The sequence below is a fragment of the Dunckerocampus dactyliophorus genome, chromosome 15, assembly GCF_027744805.1.
Source record: "Dunckerocampus dactyliophorus isolate RoL2022-P2 chromosome 15, RoL_Ddac_1.1, whole genome shotgun sequence".
NCBI classification, from domain to species: Eukaryota; Metazoa; Chordata; class Actinopteri; order Syngnathiformes; family Syngnathidae; genus Dunckerocampus; species Dunckerocampus dactyliophorus.
The window spans coordinates 24,858,517-24,881,050 of NC_072833.1; the positions used below are offsets into that span (position 1 = coordinate 24,858,517).

The following is a 22,534-nucleotide window of genomic DNA, read 5'->3' on the forward strand; positions in this document are numbered from 1 at the left end:
AGGTTATAAATAAGTCATAGATTTAAATAAATAATGCTAAAATTATTACTATAATGTTCAAAGTGAATAAAAGTTGTTTGTATGAATAAATCATGGTTTATTTAAGCTTTTATTAAAAATAATATAGCTAAAGTGTACTTCCGGTTTTCGTTGGTGTACTTCTGGTTTGTTTCTGGTGTTCGCTAGTAAGAAAATATCGCTTGCAAGAGATTTGAGACGCAATTAGACGCCATCCACGCTGAATTGTAGACAGCAGTGTCGTAAGTTTCATTCCATTAATGCTAACTTTGCCAAAGTGTGATTAAATAATTTTATTTGCGTTTATAAGGATTCAGTGTGCTGAGATGCAGTTTATTTTCGGTCACTGCAGTTTTCACCACTTGCTTATGACAATTAAACGCTGCACCTGATGTCCGGGGTCTTCATTTGTGCTATAACGCCAAAACTGAAAAGACTACAGACGGATTAATACTGAAAACTGAGGTTGGAATAGAATTTGAACTGCACCTAATTAGAATATACTGTAATTAAAATGATTTGCTGTACATCAACCATGCTGGCCAAACTGTGGGGTGGAGGTGGGGGGTCCGTCCACCATACCCTCCTGTGTTGATTAGCTTGGCGTTAGCATGGAGCGTGCCTGTCGGACGTGTTTGCTCAGACCGGGCCTGGTGGGATTAAGGTTGGGATTAAGGGGACTGCTCTTGCTTGATCCACAGAAAACACTTTGTGATCACCGCCATGTCGGGCTGCAGCGTGGAGGTGGGGAGTCGTATGTGCGTGCGTGCGTGCGTGCATGTGTGTGTGTGTGTGCGTGGACATAAAAAGATGGTGGCCATCCCTGGTCCATGATCATCTCGTCCCATCATCAGTCGGGATAGCCCACCTGTCTTGTGTGTGGCTCAGTGGTTGCGTGAGATGACGGGGTGGGTGGGTGGTGTTCTGATGACTTATACCTAAAAAGGGGGGGGGGGGGGGGGGGGGGGTAATTGTGCACAGGTGACTCTACACAGGTGCAGTAAAGAAAGCAGGTCTTTGAAATTTCGGGGTCGGGAGGGGCTCCTTCTGCAGCAGCTGGATCCCCACCCCTCCAGAAAACCAGCTCATGTGCTCTGCAGACTCCGTAAAGTTGGTTGTTCCTTTAACTTTGTTGCTTTCACTATTAGCAGTGCTTCTCTTCTTTTTACACATGTGTGATTTTAAATCTTGCTAGAAACTGATGATTTATATTTCCATTATTCACATGTTCAGTGAAGGCAACACGTAGGCCTGTCACGATAATCGCTAAATCGATTAATCCAAAGTAAAACGATAAAAAAAAAAAAGTGACGTCCACCATTTTCAGCGGCCTCCATAAACTGACACGTGCACGCCTTCGTGTTTGTGTTCCTCGTCTCTCTTTCAGGCTGGACGGCTCTGCAGCCGTTTGTCCGCTTTGGTGGAATGAACAGAGTGAACCCTCCTGTCATCTCATCCCCTCTGTGTCCCAGCTAATTAGCCATCATACGCTAACATGAACGACGGTGTGAGAACATTTCGGTTTTAAACAGAACGAACAAGGTGAGTGCATGAACACTGACGAACTGATATGTCAAAAGCAGTGATGGGGGAATCTGGGGAATACGACCAATGTGTTTGCACACCTAAAACGGACGTCCCGACAGTCAGTCACTGCTACATTGCGAAAGAAATGCAACACATGGAGAAATGTTAAAAATGTTTGACAGACAGGAAGAATTGCCTGAGAGAACGAACATCGGAAACATCGCATTTTACTCTGCCACCACAGATATGTGGTGCAGCTCAAATATGACCCCCTACATTCGTTTAACAATACACTACATAACTGCCTGTGTGTGTGGTTTTTATTGCAGTGTTTTTTTTCTTAAGAGAGACAGTCCATTTTATTTTCATTGTTCTTTTTATTGTTAAATGTATTTAAAATCTTTTGACATTCCAATTACAATGTTAAATACTATTCAGAAATGAAAGTTTGTTGCTTTTGATACGAGGTACTGCCAAATAATTAATGAAAACATGGTCTCAAAACATGTTGTCAATGATATCGCTTATCGACAATAATTTGTAGGACACTTACAACCAGCAAAATTTATCGTGACAGGCCTAGCGACATGGTACATTTGTCAATTTGAGGTAACCAGGAGTGCCTTTCTAGGAGTAAATCTGGGGGTAAGGCCCCCCCAATGACAACTAACACACTCTACTGGTGAACACATCTGGATACCTGTGACACTGGCAAATACGTATATAAACCGAGTGTTTAAAATATATTCATGGACATTCCAGTGTCGGCCCTGGAATTTCACACAATTTGATAACCAGGTTTGCATAAATGCTTCTGGTTTTGGGGAAAAGGACTTTTAATGGATGCGTTTAGTGCATGAGTGTCCAAAGGTTTTTTGGTTGTTTTTTTTTACCAGTGAGGGCCACATAGTGAAAAATGAAAGGCTGCAACTTTGCCACTTTGATATTTTGTAAAGCAACACATGCAGATATGCTAACTAGTTATAAGATATATTTCATCTCAGCTGTGTCATACAGTATACTGTAGGTGAAAAACATTAATATCAACTTCACTCTTTGCTCTTTTTATTTTCCAAACATTTCAACATTCTTCTTAAATAATCTTTGTACATTTTCTTTTTGTAATATGACTTTATTCCCATAATATTATAACTCTTTTCCCCAATCAAATTTTCAAATAATAACTTTATTTTGCTTCCCACCATATGATGACTTAAAAAAAAAGACGTTTTCCTCTAAGCTACTAAAATGACACAATTTTTTCTCATAATATTACAAATGTATTCTTATATAATTGCAGTTTTTTTCTGGTTAGAATGCAACTTCTTTCTCTTCATATTTTGATTTTATTCTCGTTTTTTTTGTGGTTTTTTTGCCCCCAACCGTTTCAACTTTCTTCTTGTAATTATGACTTCATTGTCATAATATTTTGACTTTATTCTCGGAACGTTATGACTTTTCCTCAAACAAATTTTTCATAAATGACAACTTTATTTATTTTTTGTTTTGTTTCTCATCATATTCCGACTTTTAAAAAATAGCATATTTTTTTCTTTAAAATTTCAACTCTATACTTTTAAACTGACTTAATTTTTCCTCATAATATTCCACAATTTTTTTTACCTTATTCTCATAAAATCACAGCTGTTTTTTTCCATTTCTGCTGGGTTTTTAAAACATTTTCCAACTATTTCAACTTTCTTCTTGTAATATCATGACTTTATTAACATAATATTTTGACTTTCTTCTCATAACAATGACAACTTTATTTGTTGTTGTTTCTTGTGTTACCACGTTCCCAAAAAAATAACGGCTTTTTTCGTTGAACTTTATGCTACTAAAATGACATTATTTTGCCTCATAGAACTACATTATTTCTTGTAAAACTATGACTTTTTCCTCATTAGATTTACAGTTTTATTCTTGTAAAATTACTGCTGATTTTTTAAAAAAAATTTCTGGTACATTTTTTTTTGTTTTTGTTTTCTTGTTAAATTATGTTTTTAGGACCAATAAAAAAAGCCGGGTGGCCACAAATGGCCCCCGGGCCGCACTTTGGACACCACTGGCTTAGTGGTAAAAATATCCGACAAGAATGTGTCCTGTACATTTAACTGAGACCAGCATCTTTCTCACATCTTTTTATTCAAACCCCCCCACCCTGCCAATGATTGCATTTCTTTTGATGCACATCTGCTGGTACAAGTCCACACAAATGAGCAACACAAGTCGCCCATTGTTTGCTTCCTCGCAACACGCCGGCCTCGAGGCAAAGTGACATCAAGTGGGTTCGGTTCTCGAGGAGGCACGTTAAGGGAAACTCGAGTCCCGCCTCGGGACAGCCCCCCCAACTCCAGAGGACCTCGGGTGACGGCGAGCGTTAACTTTGTTAGGTGGAAGGCGACGCTGGACAAAAATAAGAGTGGAAGTGAAAGCTGAAGCGTTCAACACTCGCACCGCGTACTTATCCAAAATATGTGTGGAATAAATACATTTGCAAAAATACTTCTTATACTTGGTTTCTTCTGGATAGAAAAATGTTATGCTTCAAAAGCGGCTGTGTAGGCTTTAAAATCTGTGTGTGTGTGTATATATGTACATATATATATACACACACACACACACACACACATACACACGTATATATGGCATTCAATCACTCTAGTGTCAATCTGTATCACCACCAAACAAAACACAACAAACAAGTGTACCTTCTGTAGCGTCGGATCACTCCAGGACGACACACACAACTGCAAGTGTAACATATTGCATATTTCAGCAAGGGAAGACTGGACTACTTTGTCTCCAACTCAGCTTTCCAGGAAACAAAAGGAACAAATGAATCAGGATTTTGTGATTTTAAAGGCAACGCTCTAACACAGGGGTCTCAAACTCGCGGCCCGCGGGCCATTTGCGGCCCACCCCAATCGTATCTTACGGCCCGTGACTGGACATCAAAGAATAGTATAACTGCAGCCCGCAACATCCGGGCAAGCAACAGTGGTGTTATCACATGGATGTATTGTGAATGGTATCGTATCGTGAGGTACCCTGAGATTCCCAGCCCTACTCCCAATACTTGATGTGGCCCAGCCTCAACCACACTCTACCTCCAGTGGCCCCCAGTGAAATTGAGTTTGAGACCCCTGCTCTAACATGTTCTGGTAAAGCTATGATTTCTCTATTACAACGGAGTATTAGGTCCACATTGGGGGGGGAAAAAATCTGAGATTTAGAGAATAAAGTCAGAAATTTACGTGTAAAAAGTTGTCAATTTACAACTGAGAAAACAGTAGTAAATTTACGAGAAAAGAAGAATACAGTAGTAAATTTATGACGAGAAAAAATCTTGAAATTTACGATGGAGAAAAAAGTCGTAACTTTACAGCTGAGAAAAAAAGTTGTAACTTTATGAGAAAAAAAGTCGTAAACTTACAATAGTACGTTTACAAGAATAAAGTTGTAAATTTACAACTGAGAAAAAGGTAGTACATTTACGAGAAAAGAAGAATAAAGTAGTGAATTTACGACGGAGAAAAAAGTCGTAACTTTACGGCTGAGAAAAAAAGTTGTACGTTACGGGAAAAAAGTCGTAAATTTACAATAGTAAGTTTACAAAAATAAAGTAGTAAATTTACAAGAATAAAGTTGTAAATGTACGAGAAAAAGTCACATTTACAAGAATAAACTAGTAAATTAACAAGAATAAAGTTGTGAACGTACGAGAAAAAAGTCATAAATTTACAAGAATAAAGTAGTAAATTTACGGAAAAAAAAATGTGTAAATTTACGACTTTATAATAAAATCGTATCAAGTCCTAATATGAGGTGTGGTGGTGTCATACGTGTCAGACGGAAACTAGAGCATAACTCTTCAGGAAGGAAGGAAACTTTCCTCTTGCTTCAGGCGAGCTTTTATTTATAACGTGGCAGCAAACCAGAGCAGCTGAGCATTTCTCTTAGAGATTAATAAAGTATCTATCTATCTATCTATCTATCTATCTACGTAGATTAGCATGACTAGCCCTTCTCACTTCCGCCTTGCTTACCCCGCCCACATGCCCAAGACCAACGGTCACATAAGTCCCCCATTTTCATAGCTGTCTCAGCCAATGCCTGTAACATAAAGGTAGACCTTTTGTCTTGGAAATGTCAAACTTTATTCTCGGAATATTACGAGTTTTTTGTCACACATTTACAACTTTTTTCTCGAAATTTTACGATTTTATTCTTGAAATTTCACATTATTTTAATACTCCGTCATAACAGGCATTGTCTGACACAGCTATGAAAAGGGGGGATTTATGTGACCTTTGACCTTGGGCACAGGTAATGTTATGACATTTTTTCCTCGTAAATAAGAAATTTACAACTTTATTCTCAAAATCTCAGCTTTAAAAAAAAAAAAAAAAGAAGAAAAAGTGGCCCTCATACTCCGTCGTAGTATATCAGCTAGGAGCCACGGAAATGGATTTTGTTCAAATGTTGAATCCAGATACAGTGGAACCTCGGGTTTCGATGACCATCACTGCCAAAAATACGCCTCGCTCTTTGTACATTGTTTCGGTTATTGGACGGTCAAACAGTATGGAGAGAAATTTGTGTCTTTTTATCCAATAAAGCAAAAAAAAAATTTTGAATTAAAAAAACAAAAACAAACAATACACAAACAAAAATAATGGAATTGATTTTTTTTTTAACAACATTAAATAAAAATGGCTGCTTTAGTCTAAAAATAAAAGTGTCCTCATGAAACTACAGTCGTCCCTCGTTTATAGCGGGTAATTGATTCCAGACCCGCCTGCGATAAAGGATTCAAGGACAAATAGAACATTTTCATATAGAAAACCTGTTTATGATTTTGTAAATACAGGTTTTACCATTATTGGAGCCGTTTAGACATGAAATATCACGCCTATGAGTCACCTTTACACTCCTGTTAGTCTTTGTATACAACACATTGCATAACTCGAGACAGACGCTAGCTAGCGTGTTATCAAGCTCACAACCTAGCGAGCTAGTGAGCACACCAGTTAGCCTCGAATTTATGTCGTCTAAACAATACTACAATACATATAATTTCTATTTAAACATGTTTTGACTAATAATAGACCAGAGTCTACCACCTCTTCATTCATTCCTTTCTGCAAAAACGCAATATAGTGAGGCAGCGATAATCGAACCACGATATTGCAAGGGACTGTATACATTTTGTTTCCATTTCAACGGCAGTCTGGTGGGCGGGGCCTCCTCTGAACGTTGTTCTAACGTTGTTCCACCCTCGCTTGCACAGCTCTGGAAAATATCTGTTGTTTATCCAGTGCTTTTGCCCAACAATTACAGATAGCCTCATCTGGCATTAACAAACATTATTCGCCGTGCTAGCCTAGCGCGATTCGTTCGTCTAGTTTTTGGTCTCATCCGAGCGGTAATAGGGACCGAAATGTATAGTATTTATATTTATATATGATCCATTATATGTAATTAATTTGAGAATTATATATAATGAAAAAAATTATTAAATATTTGTTAAAATGTTTTTATATTCATTTACAAAAATAACAATTTAATTAAATCAAGATATTATTATATGTATTTATGATAATGATTGTAAGCATATACGTTTTTAGTTCCTTATCAGGAAATGCAAACAAAATGCATAGATCCATGAGGACAATTTCTTGATTTATAGAAAAAAAAAGAAGATTTTATTCATTTTTAAAATATAATTTGGCAGAAATAATGTGGTTGCTAACCTTTTTTTTATTTTTATTTGTTTTTTTACATTTTTTATAATTTTTTTGGATTTGGCAAAGAAAATCCTTTAACACATCTTTAATATTTGCGTGTGTGTGGTTAATTTTTCATAAAACGCACACAGAACGGTGAACAACTCTTATATCTTTCTCCTTTCTTCCACCTAATAAGCACTGTTTTGTGCTGGTGAGGCATTCAAGCACACCGTGTATTTCTGTGTGCTTTTTTGGGCTGCAAAATAAGGCACCGTGATGCCAATGAAGTGGCACAACTTTGATGAAGAAGGTGAGAAAGAGGATTGAATTGAAGAAAGAAGCGGTAGCGTCTGTGACAATAGGGTGAAGGTTCCGAGTTAACACAGGTTGCAGGGGGAGCATTTTAAGGGAGACGCAGACAGAAGAAGAGGCAGTGTGTGTGAAATGATTGCACCTGCTGCTGAAGTGTAAACAGCTCTAACCGTCCATCCTTTAGAACTTTCCGTTGTTTTCCACATATAAAACTATCATCTCTAGAAAACGTGTTTTTACTTATTTATTTGGGTCTCTGGAAAAGATTCAATGGCTTTTACTAACTATGGAAAATATAGCTTCGGTTTTCGCATGTTTCGGTTTTCGTCTGAGTTTTTGGAACGGATTAATGAGGAAAACTGAGGTTCCACTGTAATGTGCAAGTGCTTGCAACCATCCTTTCAAACTAAAAGTGTGTCTCAGTGGAAATGTTGGCTTCATCCTGATCATTTCTTCCAGGTTTGCTAATATTTTGGAGTCTTGATGAGATGTCCCTCATGTTCACCCTGATATTCTCCCAGCGAGGCACTTTCAGTCCTCCCAGGCAAACAAGCGTCCGGTCATCTGGTAGAACTTCATGTTAAAGGGCCGGTAGAAGTCGCGTAGCCTCTGCACAACCTCGGGGTGGATGTCGGGGTGGGTGCGGCCTTTGGTCTTGCCCAGGCAGTGGGGCTTGCTGCTGCCCTCGGCCTTCTTGAGGCACGGGAAGCCCTTGGTCTGGTTGAAGTAGAAGTGTTTGTCGGTGATGATGCGCTTGAGGCCAAGGAAGTCTTGCACGCGGCCCAGCTCTCCGGCCGGGTCCCTGATGAGCCGCTCGCCACTCACAAAGAGGATCTGCTCCATGGGGAAGTACTGCAGCCAGTTGTCCAGGTGCTTGGCGTAGATCCCGATCTGGATGGCGCTCCACGACGTGTCGATGAGCCCCGTAGTCCTGTTCTTGAAAGTGAGGCTCTCAAAAGAGGGGATGTCGGGCTTCTTGGACAGCGTCTGCGTGTAGTCCGAGATGGCCCTGGTGACCGGGTCCCTCACCACCACGATCAGCTTGGTCTTCCGGGACATGGCCGAGATCCGGGCCGGAGCCTCTTTGGTCACAAAGTAGCTGGGGGTCTTCTCCATGGTGATCTGGCCTTCCAGGGTCTTGGGCATCAGATCCCTGCAGGGGAACAGGAGTGAGTCACATGAGCGCTCGGCAGGACATATTTCAGCTTCAATCCATCAAATTTGTTTATTTGAGCTTTAGCGGGTGTCTGCAAATACCGATTGATGCAGTCCTCACGCGGGTTTGAGGACATTCCTGTGGTGAACACCTCCAGGGGTCCACAAGCTGAGCTGCTCCCGTGGGTGCTTTTGAAAGAGGACACCCTTGACTATCATACAGAGCTTATGAAATATTGATCGGCCAGTCCAAAGCACCTCTCAGCATAATGGATCACCTGTTTCCACATCAGCCCCACGCACGTTTCCCTCGCTTGATCACAGGTTTATTTGAAATAAGGCGGTTGGGGCGGGGGGTGGTTAAAAATCAGGGAGCTAAATAGTTCCACTTGTCTAACTGTTGATTCCCAGTGCCCACCACCCTGAAACGAAATCCCCCTGATGAAAGCGCCCTCGTAAATCCAGACTCAAATATTTACGCCGACAAAGCTCGGCTAAGACGTTTGCTTGGCAACGTGCTCGTCTGCGTTCCTTCCCGCTCCTCTTTCTTTCCTTTCTCCTGCACTTTCTGTCCGCTCTGAAGCAAAGCAGGTAAAAGCAAGCCATGAATGATTGAACGCCGCCTCCCTCTGCCATTTACAACCTCTGCAGAATACAGCTTTAAAATTCACTAAAGTACAGAATGCTGCACTCAATTATTCATCCGCCTCGCCAGGCGCCGCTTCGAGCGAGGACTGAAGCTGACAAAGTGGCCTGGACGAAACCTACAGGGTCCATGTTGTTTACTGCCAGTTACAGAACCAGGCGGACCGAAAAGACTAAAGGAGCCTCAGTGCTACGGAAAATCGGGGATTCTTCTTGCTAGCTACCACACTAAACGGTCGTAGTCGTACGGTACCGTTCGCTTGTGTCAGGTGGGGCTAAAGAGAGAACCGTCTTACGCAATCCACGGTGGACAGGACAGGATTCGAACCGTGCTGTTGCGAACAAAAGTGAACTATCACACTTGGCGGAAACGAGGCTCAAGAGGCATCACATGACCAGAAAAGTTACTGAGTTATTTCCAGACGACTGTAATAAGCTTTTAGTCAGGTGCCAAACAAATGCTCTAGCTAAGTAATCATCACTGTCCAATATAAATATGACTGAAATTTGTCCAACAAACAAAAGCTTGGAAGACACGAGTGTTTGTCAGTATCATGCTTTGGGGTTGTCGAAGTCATCATCGGCAAGGTATGATGGGAAACAGCTGCTAAAGCCTTAAGTCAGCACCTTGGGGCTGATGTCAGAACACATCCAGCTCTCAACAAGAGAGTGGAAAATGGTGGACACCAGCGTCAGTGGCAACAAGTGCAAGCCTGGATGACCACACAGGTCCCCGGGGTCGGTATCTGCGAGGAAAGACCGCACGGACAGCATGGCCGCCTCGCCTCTCCTCTCACATCAGCACCGCTTCACTGCCCAAAAAGCCCCCAGTCAGAACTACCAGAGTCTCGGCGCTCACGCTGACTGATGCCTGCTGGGAATTCTGACATCAAACTTCTGACAACAAGCTGAAAAGTATTGATAAACGCTCCATTCAGATGCCGATCGCTGTCCCGACGCTAATTCCAGCACGAGGACGCGTCCTCGCAGCCACATCGCGACACACGCGAGAACATGATTGTGTTTATGAAAAAGAGATGAAGCCGCGCTAAAGGAGGCATCTATATTTGATGGCCGGCGTCGAGCATGTTCTGTGGTCAATGTAGCAGGAGGCAGGGAGAGTCACTGGGCGAGGCGGGGGGAAGGTTTCAGGGTTGGTGAGGAACGCTGCGTGTCGTGCGAGGCAACCAAGTGTGGAAGTCTCTGTACGTGTTGAGGGTGATGCAAGTTTTATAGTTTATTGAAGAAGCGTTTCAGGTGCATCCTGGAAGTGCAGTGGCAGGAAACGGATACATTCTTCTTTTATGGTCAGGACTCAAGCAGAACCTCGATGAGCGTACGTCCCCGATAGCATGTTTTCTTGGCTAAACTTGAAAATTGACATGAAAATTTTGCCTCTGGTTGCATATATTTTCCAGTTAGCTTACAATATGGCTCACGTCTTGTGTTCCTAATAAACTGCGTGAGTCCAACTGTGTTCTTAATGTATTTTATCACAAAATGTCAACGACTCTGTTGTCTGTCTATGATGTCCTCATTTACTGACTCTGTAGTTCTTCACGATCTCACACAGTTTCGCCACAAGTCTCTGCTTTTCTTATTGATCATGGCTGCAAAATAAACCAAAATGGAGCCAAAGGAAGTTGCAAGTGCCAGCATTTTGATAAAGAAGGTGAGAAAACTATTGCATTCACGAAATAAATCATAGCAAAACACCAAGGTGGTGCCCGTCTCGAGTTCGCTGCCACATTGTGTCTTTGGCAACAAAATGTCTTCAATGAAGATTTAACCTTTCACAGTCACCATTTATATTTACCATTTCATAGATTAACATAATTTTCTCTTGCTGGCCGAGAATCAACAACTCCAACTACTCCTGCGTGATGCTCGCCTCTTAAAGCACACCCGAACAAACATTTCCTGGCAGCCATACGTGCTAACATGGTAAACAGAGCAGAGCGGGGGAAGGGCAGGCCTACAGTGTTTCCCTGGACATGCCCATATAAGGAAGGCAATGGAACTCGGTGTTAAAAAAGAAACTCTGTAAAACATGGCGTGTACAGCAGTCCATAACTGCTTTCAGGTCTTCCAAATGCACAAACCTCATTGTCTGACACGTTTAACACGAGAATACAAGATTGTAACAACATTTATAGGTCAGAAAAGAGGGAAAGCATAATAGGTCCCCTTTAACCAAAAAACACAGTAATCGGGACGTACGCTAGCCGAGGTTCCACTGTATTTTTAAAAACTGCTTCATATATTTTGACGTATATTGGATTGTTTTAATAATACACTCGTCCCTCGCTATACCTCGGTTCGAATATCGCTCCCTCACTATATCGTGGTTCTTCAAAAATGAATGAATTATTTATTAATGATGGCGTTTTCATGGTTGACTATGGCCTATCATTAGTCAAAAGATATTGAAAGACAAGCCATGGCAAGCAGCCGACATGCCATGGCTTAGACGGACATGCCCTGGCTGAGGTCACGTGCGGGAAAAAAAGGTTCTCCTCTCAGTCCGTGTGGAAGTGATAATTTTTTGGTTTCTCTGTCCTTCTTCCCCACTCCGTCTGAAACAGTTTCAGTTTTAGAATAAGTAAATTGGAGAGGCTAACTAGTTAGCTCAGCAGCTTGCTATGCTAGTGGTGGCTTTCTGGTATGTCCCTGCTGTGATCCCGTAGCCTGCGCAATGTGATGTAAACAAAGAGGAGTGTAAAAGTGACTATTGGGGTATTATTTCATGTCTAGAGGTGTCTAATAATGTTAAAACCCGTGTTTAGAAAGTTGTAAACAGGTTTTCCTTCCTGCAGCTGTCAGACTCCGTAATATAAACTGCTCCAAAAATCCTGTACAATAAACAAGTGCAAACCAGGCAATGAACCTGTGGCTTGATCAACATGTACACAGCTGTAAATAGGGTATACTGTATAACCTCTTGATTTGTATTACCTTGATTTTGCACTTTCTATGCTCTTGTGTGCTTTTTATACTCTGCTTTTGCTGCTGTAAACCTGGAATTTCCCCCTTTTGGGACTAATAAAGGCATATTTTATCTAACTATGAAAATCTGTTTATTAATTTTGAATCCTACTTCGGGTCTGAACCAATTAACTGTGATCAACGAGGGACGACTGTATTAATGACAAATATTAAAATGGTCTCCAACAACCTTGATTTTTTTTTTTATGTGGCCCTTGCTGGAAAGGTTTGGGCACCCCCGCCCCAGAGGTATTTATAAGCCAGAACTTCATTAAAATTGCTGTTTTAACGTTGGTTCTGCACTTAATGTAGATATAATTTGAGGTTTTATTGGCAGCATAGTTGAACTAACAAAGTGTTTGGAGATTTACTGCACCTCCATACGTGACTTTGATGTCTTCATCCGACCACTATGACGTACAGAAAGCAGCAAAAGTGATGCCCGTGACGCCGAATCTCCCTTTAAATCACCTTCACATCTTTGGCGTGCATTTTATTTGGAGAAAAACCCCCAACAAGAACAAGATGACTTTGGAGGAATTTGGAAGGGAGCGAAGGAACGTCTTGTGAACCTGTCAGAACTTCATCTTGCGGGTCGACGTTGTGACATGGAAAGACGTGGAAAAGCTGGAGGGCGGACGCCAGGACGGGTTGGTTCAAGGCATCTCCTCACTTTTTAGCCAGTCAATGCAGCCTTTGTGGAAGCATGTGGAGAAGAAGCAGTCTGCTGCATCGCTGCTTTCCCCCTGCTTGTAAATGAACGTGACTCATGTCTGCCTGTCATATAAAGGCCGCACAATCAACGCCTACACGCACCGTGAGGTCTTGTTTGCCGTAAGCCGGCTGCAGGGACAATACGGCATCAGCAAGCCAGCCGCCTCCTGGTGTTGTCCTTCTAGGAAAAGCTTTGGTTCAGAGCCAGCGTCTTGTCAATGGACAAGTGGCGGTAAAGACTCTGCGGGCAGGACTCTCCACTCCTCCCTCGCGGGCCTTTGATTCATTTTCCCTCCTCCTCTTTGCGGGGCGGCTGGGCAGGCATAAATACACTCACAGCCGCAGCGCTCCCCTGCCACCAGCACCAGATAATCATCTTGTAATTGGCTCGATATTTCTGCTGTTTGCAGGCCAAGCAAAGGCCAGCGCTGCTCGCTCTCGCGGACTCGGACCCGGCAGATATTTTCCAGGTCAGCAGATGCTAGTGGAGGTCACAGCCAGCATGGAGGAGGGAGGGTGGTGATTTAGAGGAACGGCTGCTGTGCTGCGCTCCGAGCTTCACTACTCTCGTCAACCTTACTGTGCCAACAGTACAAGCTTTACGTGCCTTGCATAACAATTAATCCAGATTAGGTTTTTTTTCCAGGTACCTATGGCTGCATTTCAGGACATTTTGAGTAGCCGCAGTGTAAATAAGCAAAAACATGGCTGACAAACGCAATATGCTTGTATTTGTATAATGGATGGCAGCTGGTGCAGCTGTACAGACGTATGTTGGCAAACCCGACTCCCTAACGTCTCAAGAGTCACGCTGGACGTTCAGTTGACAGTCCAGGCTTTTAGCTCGACTGCTAGTGCTCTTGATACTCTGTGGAATGTGGGGCTGGCTGAACCAGGAGGGTTACATTTGTTTTGTTTATCAAAAGACTTTGACCTTCAGCAGCCCGACAACAAACCTCAAAGAGTTTCCGTTTTTCATTTGATCGATAACGTCACAGGGGTGAAGTTGTATTAAAAAATGTACAGCACGGTTGTCCAAATTATCATGACCAGGCTCATATCTATAGAGAATAGGCCCAGCTGTAGTCTTTGAAGGTATGGCATCTGTTGATTTGCCTTCTGATATGTTCCGTCATGCACTGAACCCTCCGATGCTAATCGTTCTGTATATTAATAAACATGCTATGTATGATCATTTTGAAAAGGTTGATAACAGTTAGAGATGTTCGATATCGGCTTTCTTACCGATATCTGATACCCGATACTGTCCAGCAATATACTTACCAAAACTTGGAAATAATTCCATGTATCCCTAGTAACAATCTGAAATTTGATCACAGTTTATCAATAAACCACGGTAAAATTCCAGACATATCGTTTCAAAATGCAATTATTGTATTGGATCGTGCTGGGCCGCACGGTGGCCTAGTGGTTAGCATGTTGGCCACTGTCAGGAGATCGGGAAGATCTGGGTTTGAATCGCCGTTGGGTATCTCTGCGTGGAGCTTGCATGTTCTCCGTTTGCGTGCGTGGGTTTTCTCCGGGTACTCCGGTTTCCTCCCACATTCCAAAAACATGCATGTTAGGTTCATTGGAGACTCTAAATTGTCCATAGGTATGAATGTGAGTGTGAATGGTTGTTTGTCTATATGTGCACTGCCATTGGCTGGCCACCAGTCCAGGGTGTACACTGCCTCTTGCCCATAAATCAGCTGGGATAGGCTCCAGCATACCCCTGCGACCCTAATGAGGATTAGTGGCATAGAAGATGGATGGATGTACCGTAACTTGTTTGCCATCTGAGAGCACAGTGCGCAGTAAAAGGTTGTTGGCCAACTGCACACAGTAGGTCAGATGCAGATGTGTTCCACTGATAATCGATTTTCCGCTGCGTCAGAATCTCCTAATTCTGTTCAATCTGCAAAAGAGCGTCCTTTATTTTATTTTTTTTTGATGACTTCAGTGACTTGTCTCGGATCGTTTCTCGGATTAAGCTGGTTCCTCAAGGATGATGGTCGACTTACTGCCATACTTGTGCTCCGGTACTGTAGGATGCTAGGATCTTACCGTCAGTACTGTACAGTTTTAGATGTGCTTTCATTACTTCAGCTACAGCTGACCCATGTGGGTTTCTATGTCTTTGTCTTTGCAGAGATGCCCAATCTTCCTTCCACCTGTAATATTCTCTGGTAATTTAGGGTTCAGCTGAAGGCGGTTGAGATCATTTTGCAAAGAAACCTACAGTGAAAGTATATTTTCAGTGACAGGTATAATTTTAGTCACAATAATCAGTAGCAGCATGCTGGTCAGCATGATTCCACAGTGCCTGCATGGGATTAATATGGTTCACAGCACTTTCCTATCTTCAAGGTACTCAGAGTACTGTTATCACATTTACCTACTGATAGAGCAACTGGGGGTTCAGTATCTTGCCCAAGGATACTTTGACATGGTCAAGGGAGGACAAACGATCAAACTAGCAGCCTTCAGGTTGTGAGACAAACACTCAACCTGAGCCATGCGATCTCAGTGACAAGATTGGCAGGGTGCTGACCTGTCACGTCAAAGGTGGTCAGACATGGTAGCTCCTTGTGAGATGGTTGGTGAGGCTTTTCAAACAGCCTGACCCACTACTACTCATTAAAAACTGACCTGTTTGTGACTTCACCTTATTTGAAAGTGGATAGTCTTTTGGTGGCATTTTGGTGGATTTTGCGAGGAAGAGAAGTTTATTTTGCTTGTCAGATGTGATACTTGAAACGCAGGTTTCAAGGTTTTTTTGAGACATTGAGCGGCAGTCTTGGTCCTAATCCAGTTGTGTCATCACGGTCACACAAGAGCAAACTTTCCCAATCAGCTGAAATGACTGAAAGACAGGAACTGGGGGTGGGGGTGGGGGACACATGGGAACTGTAGCAATTTAGAGAGACAGACAATCGCCTATCAACTGGTGGAAAGCGTCTCCGAGTCGACGTCAGTTTTAGAACAACAAAAAGTTCAGAGTGGAGACTAATGACTGGCCTTATTAGAAATGACTGATACGAAAGAGCTGCTCAAAAAATGTTTCTTGTTGAGACAAAGGAGTGGCGCTGATGGCGCAGTTCGTTTGGTCAAGTGAGTGGTCCGAGACCACCAGAAGATGTGGTCCATTTGCAAGTGAACTCCGGTGCAGTTTGGTTCATTTCAGCGGTCACAGATGCGGTCCAGTCAGGTTTTTTTTATGCGGTCTCAATTTTGGGGTGTATTTCCTCGCCTCTGTTGCTTTTATTGTTTTAGGATGTCGAGGACTTTAGGGATACAATTTTCGTTCAGTCAGAATTTTGCCTCGGTTCTTATACACCGGTCTCGGTTATCGTACAATATTGCACGTAACAAAATAGTCTGTTTTCCCTCTACTGTATCGTATCGAATGGAGTGGCCGAACAAAGCAGCCTAAGCATTGCTGACTCACCAACCATGCATTTTTTTTTATTGTGTTGCTGCTAAATAACCCGCCATGGGGCCAAAGAATGGTAAATGATCTTTTGTTTGTATCTTGCCCAAGGATACTTGGACCTGATCACAGGAGGACGGAGGATCGAACCCACAATTTTCAGGTTGGGGGATGAGCGCTCCCACCCGAGCCATGCGACTTGAAGGGTGGGACACGCAGCAATTCGATAAAGAAGGTGAGAAACATTGTTAAATTCAATCTCGCCAGCATCATATACTTCCGATACCAGCTCTTCATGCTCTGAAATCACTAAATTACTTTAATTGTGAAATTATTCATTTATCTCAATTAATAATGTATTTAATTAATTAAATTCATTAAATGTTTCCTTTATGCTGTGATATGAAATGCACTACTTTTTAAAATTTACCAGACACATTAGGTGAATCTACACAAAGTATCGGTGCCGGATCGGTATCGCCGATACCAGCCCAAGTTTTACTCCGTGTCGAATCGGAAAGTAAATCAGTGGCATCGCACATCATTACAGGATGTACATAAAGTCCACATCAACAAGAAGTTCCATCCGTTCTTCATTTATAATTACTTTGCATTGTTTTCTTCCTAGAAAGCTATAATTATTCTCTATAAAAAAAGTATTTTTGTTCATATTTTTGGGAGTGTGGAATGGATTCACTGGATTTACATTATCTTTGACAGGAAAAATTGCTTTGGTTTTTGTACGTGTTAGGTTTCATCTGAACTTTTGGAACAAATGAATAACAAAACCTGAGGCGCCGCTGTACATACTGACGACTACCGAATGAACTGACTTCCATGTTGTGTGCATGCGTTGTAGGAATGTAGCAATGTTTTGCACAATCTTAAAGAATTGGTGCGCCGTCCTGATCATTGCGAGGCTGCGGAACCTTCATGACCAGCAGTTGTCAATAAAAAGTGTGAAATGACACAAAAAAATATATAATGGACAAACTGGCAATGCTAAGAGTTCCAACGCTCAAACGGCAAATGTGGGTATATTATATTATATTCGGGGGGGGGGAGTTGGCCCTCCACTTTGGAGAATTTCCAAGTCAGCCTCAAATATCAGAGACCCCGTACATAATGCGGTAAGAAAAAAAAAAACAATCAGTGTCATTTGTGAGTGTCTGATAAGGATAATAAATGGACTATGAGAGAAATATTGTATCACACACTCTGTTGAAATAACATTGAAAAAAATCTTGTATAAATAAATCTGCCTGCTGGACTCTCACTTTGCCCCTCCCTTCAAGTTTATTCTCATTTTTCTTCCCGTGCCGGCCTGGACTCTACAACCGCCACGATGCAGTCGAGTAAAAATTTTATAGAGTTAGCTTTGCCGTGTGTCCTTATAAATTTATCAGCAGTGTTTTTAACAGGATACATTTTTTCCCCTTCTGTGCTGCTGCTGCTGTGCCAGTCCCCACTTTATTGCATAAGGGGAGGGGGAATAACCTTTATCTTTACGTGCTCAGTGAATTATTCACCCGCTCAGCTGAGAGGCCGCCTTTCAGATGCCGACTATCAGAGCGGCTCCAGACGGCGTATCGGCGGTGGCGAGGCGGAGGTGTGGCTGAGGAACGACAGCCAGATAGAGAAGTCAATTTATATTGTATAGCAACCATTTATATTGTTTTAGTGCCTGTGAAGAGGCTACAGGAACCACGTTCCACATCGTTCCTGAGCATGTGAGAAGCTAACTTGCTAACCACAAGGTTAGAACCTAATGCCGCGATTTGCGACTCCTGCTGCTTCTCTTTATTCACATTTTTCGCACCATTTGAAGCAAAAGTGCTTCGCATCCATGCATCAGTGTTGACTAGCAGCAGTGAAACCATGCAATACTAGTGTCTGCAATGGAAGAAAATCATATTTTTCTGCCTTCAAAGCTACAATTTGTTGCCGATGATTCAAACTCCAAGCCAGCAAGGGGCAGCGTAGCACCAGGAAGTTGGAATGTCCAATTTTTTAAATAAGAAAGGAACGCTAAGTTCCCCATGAGGATACTACAGTGATAATACAGTGGATCCCCTCACATTTGCAAACCTGCAAATTCACAAATTTTTAGCCCAAATGATTATAATTTCTCCCCAAAAATAGGCAGTTTTTCCCCAGACAACACATCTCCTTCACCCTAAGGCGGTAATGAATCAGAAATATGTGATAATACAGGTAAAATGTATAGCATGCATATACCAGCCCACAATTATTTACATGTTTATGTTTCGCCCGTAATGTTTTTTTCATCAAACGCTGAAATGTTGCACTTTATTTGGTAGTCCTTGAACGCACCATAGATGCGTGAGGCAAAGCAAGAGTGAAACTGAGGTACAGTAATCCCTCTTTTATGGCGGTTAATTAGTTAGTAGACCCGGTCGTGATAAGTGAATTTCCACAAAGAAGGATTCCTTCTTTATAAATGGAATACTCTCAGAGTTATGGCAAAGAATACTTCTGAATATGTTTTTTTTTTTTTTTTTTAATATTATTAGAGCCCTTTATACATGAACTAACACCCCTATAGCCATCTTTGTACTCCTATCCCCCAATAAAGTAGACATGACAAGAGAAAATAAGACGTAAATAAGATATAATATAGACTCACACATGTTAGCATTGGGAGAGTTCCTTGTTTAGGGCCCTATGATTTCCGTGTTAACGGAATCGCAAAATTGGCCAATAAAAACAGAATCTACTGTTAAATGGGGAATCTCGCGGAAATTGCCAGTGGGAATGGAATGCTGTAACCGTGCGGAAAAGAAACGTTAGTGTGGGGAAATATTTCCCCCAGCGGACCGCTCATTCATAGCAGCATGTCCTCACAAACACTAACCAGCCCCCGCCTGAACTAAACATGTTGAGGCGGCAACCGGAAATATAGGCTAAGTCTGTGAAAAAAACTTTGAAACTCATACTTGTCACCGAGCGTGAGCTTGCGAACAGCAATAGCCAGTGTAAGCTAGCTGGTTTAGCGGCTGTGTGTGCGCCACTCCGGCAGTATGAGGTGTGTTTTAGTGCTTGTTAATGTAACCCGCGTTTTAGGTTTGTGCAAGTTGTGTGTGAAATAGGGACGACAGCCACGGCTGCGAGAGGCACTCTGATAGCTGTCTCACTAAGCAACAGGCAAAACACATTTTCAACACACGTCACACTTCCGGCCTTCAAAATAAGAGCGGCGCACATCCTGTCTAATGGTGGTAATAAATTAAGGGTGTCATAAAATCAGCAAAATCACCACTTGCTCCTTGCTGTCAAGTGTTTTTAGATGCAAAATATCCATGCCGAGCTCTTATCAAATGCACTTCTGCCACTTTTGTGGCCATTTTTATGGCTTAAAATTGCTGTAAAAATGACATCTTTTAGTGTGCAATTGCGTCATCGCCTCTTTTGCCTCTCACGCAGAAAATCTAAGATATATAAATACGTCTTTGGGATCGGCCGTTCGGGTTGATAAAAACAAGCACGGATATGATCGTTTGTTGAGGACTTTGTAGCAATGAGAAGTTAGAAAAGTTAGCAAAGCCACGTCCGTTTCTGAAATACGAGGCAAAATTGTCCTACGATGTATTCAATCAATAAATGTAAAATATTTTTGCATTTATTTTATTCACTGACACAAAAGAAACCCACACAATATATGGTGATAAAATCAGTATAAAAAGCAAAAAACTGAATAAAAATTTTTTAAATAGAAATAACGGAATTTAGGAAAAGATAAAATGGCAATTGAGAACAAATAAAACTGATTTCCTAGGGCCCTACTTGTTCTTTTTTTACTTCCTGTTCCCTACAGTACTTCCTGCGGTGGCTATTGTCTCATCAATGTAACATTACTGACACCTAGTGACCAGTGTAGAATACTGGATATCATCACAACGTCTTGAAATGAGTCTTCTGAATGCATTATATTTGTATTTTACTTCATTTAGCCATTTTTATGCTTGAAAATGCTTCATTTAGGCAGAAAATACATAACATTTGCTTAAACATGCATATTTTTTGACCTAATAGGCTGTATTCAACGACGAAATAGCACGATTTATGAAGTAATGTAGTTTTGATAAATCGTGATAGAGTTCGTATGGTGAAGTGGCTAGGGACTATACAACTTATATAACTTTGTAAAAATACATAAGGCAGCCATAAAAATAGGCATTTTTATGGGCGTCTCAATTACTTGCGCTTTTTCGGCATTTGCTGTTAAGTCTGGAACAGAAGCCCTCTACAATATTTGGCAAATGTTTCTGGAAAATGCGGTTCGAATTCCGAGTTGCACAACCCAGGTGAACTTTATGTTTCCATTGCCCGTCTTATCAGTTCATTTTCAATGTTCAGCACAGCTAAGTCTGCTAATAGCATGTTTGCTACTTGAAGAATTTGCATTAAAGCCTGAAGCTGCCCAGACGTTTGTTTTCTTTTCCGCCGCACTATTAAGCTATGACTAACCGGAGCCCATCATCAGCACGTGGACTGTACTGGTCCACTACGAAGACTCCCTCTGAGCCGCATTACTTTTTCATACTTCCCTGACCCACTTTGCTGGGAGTTACACGGAGCTGGAGCACGCAGCGATGACACTTCAGCGGGATTAGCTTCAGTAACACTTCCCTGCCGTCGCTCGCTTTGCCAAGTCAGCTTTTAGGGGCTCAGCAGCTCGCAGGAGATAAGATACCTAAACTTGACTTTAATAGCCAAGCTTATTTTGAAGGTATTGTGCTTTCCCAAATGTTGGCTTCCATGCTGAATGTGGCTTCATTAGGACCACCCCCACCCCCGACCCTATTCACGGATCATTTTCTGTTCTATAGTTTGTAGCGTTAATCTCAAAGAGTATTTAAATGCTACACATAAGCCTGATTTGAATACATGGCTTCAAAATGACTGGAAGGCTTTGGGTCTGTGATAATTAGCCCTGACAAAAGACAGCAGCTTTTGTCTTTGGGGCTGTTACCATGGTGACCAAGTCATCACGACTTCAGCCTGTTGGTGAGCACATGTCGGAGCTGATGGACAAAAAGACACAAAAGCTTGTGAATTGGAAACACGGAGGCTCAAGTGTGATAACTGAAGCTCGGCGTTAGATCTCGGAACTGTGGGCACAAGCTGCAAAGTCATTCTCTGGCAAAAAAAAAAAAAAATTTCATCCCATTTTCTTGCAGGCCATATAACTTTCACCAGTAATCCTTTGCTGTACTTTTATTTCTAGCGGTTTAATCAACAAGAAGGTTCCATGGTCACCATTAACTGGGATGAGGGTAGCTCAGTTGGATTTGGTGACCAGAAGGACCCTCTATGAGTAACGGATGCTAGCCAGTCAGGCTGTGCAGATGAACCTTGGTAAACCTCACTCCCTGACACCTTAAGAGTCACACTGGACGCCAGGTTAATAGTTTTGGCTTTAGCTCGGTGGCCAGTGCTCTCCACTATCATTCGAGCCCAGGGCAGAACGCAGGGGGGTTACATTGGTGCCGTGACCCGGAGGTTTGGGGGCTGAGTGTAAAAAGGACGCCAGTGCAGCTGTGTGGATATACGTTGTTAAAATCTCATTCCCTGTCACTTAAGAAGTTGCGCTGGACGTTGAGTTGACCAGTGTGATGGCCAGCACTCTCGACTGTCATTCTGCAGACCCTGGTTTAAGCCCAGGGAGGAAAATGGGGCTGTTTGAACCAAGTGGAATACATAAAAACCCCTTAGGAACCAAGGCTAGACTGGTGCCTTGAGTGCTGATGTCGTGAGGTTGTCAACAAATGTGCGCAAAGACCTCAGAAGGCGTCTTGGAGCCACTAACCTCTCCTGGATCTCTGGTCTAAGTGATGAACGAGACGACACATGTGGCGCACCAGCAACAAAACATCCTCATTACATCCATCAAAGTCATATTTGAGTTTAAACGCCAAGGAGGCGTTGCACGTTCCCTCATGGAGGACGCAACAAACAGTTCTTTTCATCCTGATTAATTCCAGCTTTAAGC

General features: G+C 42.1%; 1 protein-coding gene across 1 annotated transcript in view; it reads right to left on the minus strand.

Moving 5' to 3' along the window:
- Window positions 1-1,110: 1,110 nt before the first annotated feature.
- LOC129194951 (heparan sulfate glucosamine 3-O-sulfotransferase 3B1-like) overlaps window positions 1,111-22,534 on the minus strand; it is a 45,142-nt gene continuing 23,718 nt past the window's right edge. The window contains exon 2 of the mRNA XM_054800518.1: window positions 1,111-8,742. Within this exon, the coding sequence (XP_054656493.1) occupies window positions 8,121-8,742 (622 nt within the window). The 3' untranslated portion in view covers window positions 1,111-8,120. The remainder of the gene's footprint in view (window positions 8,743-22,534) is intronic.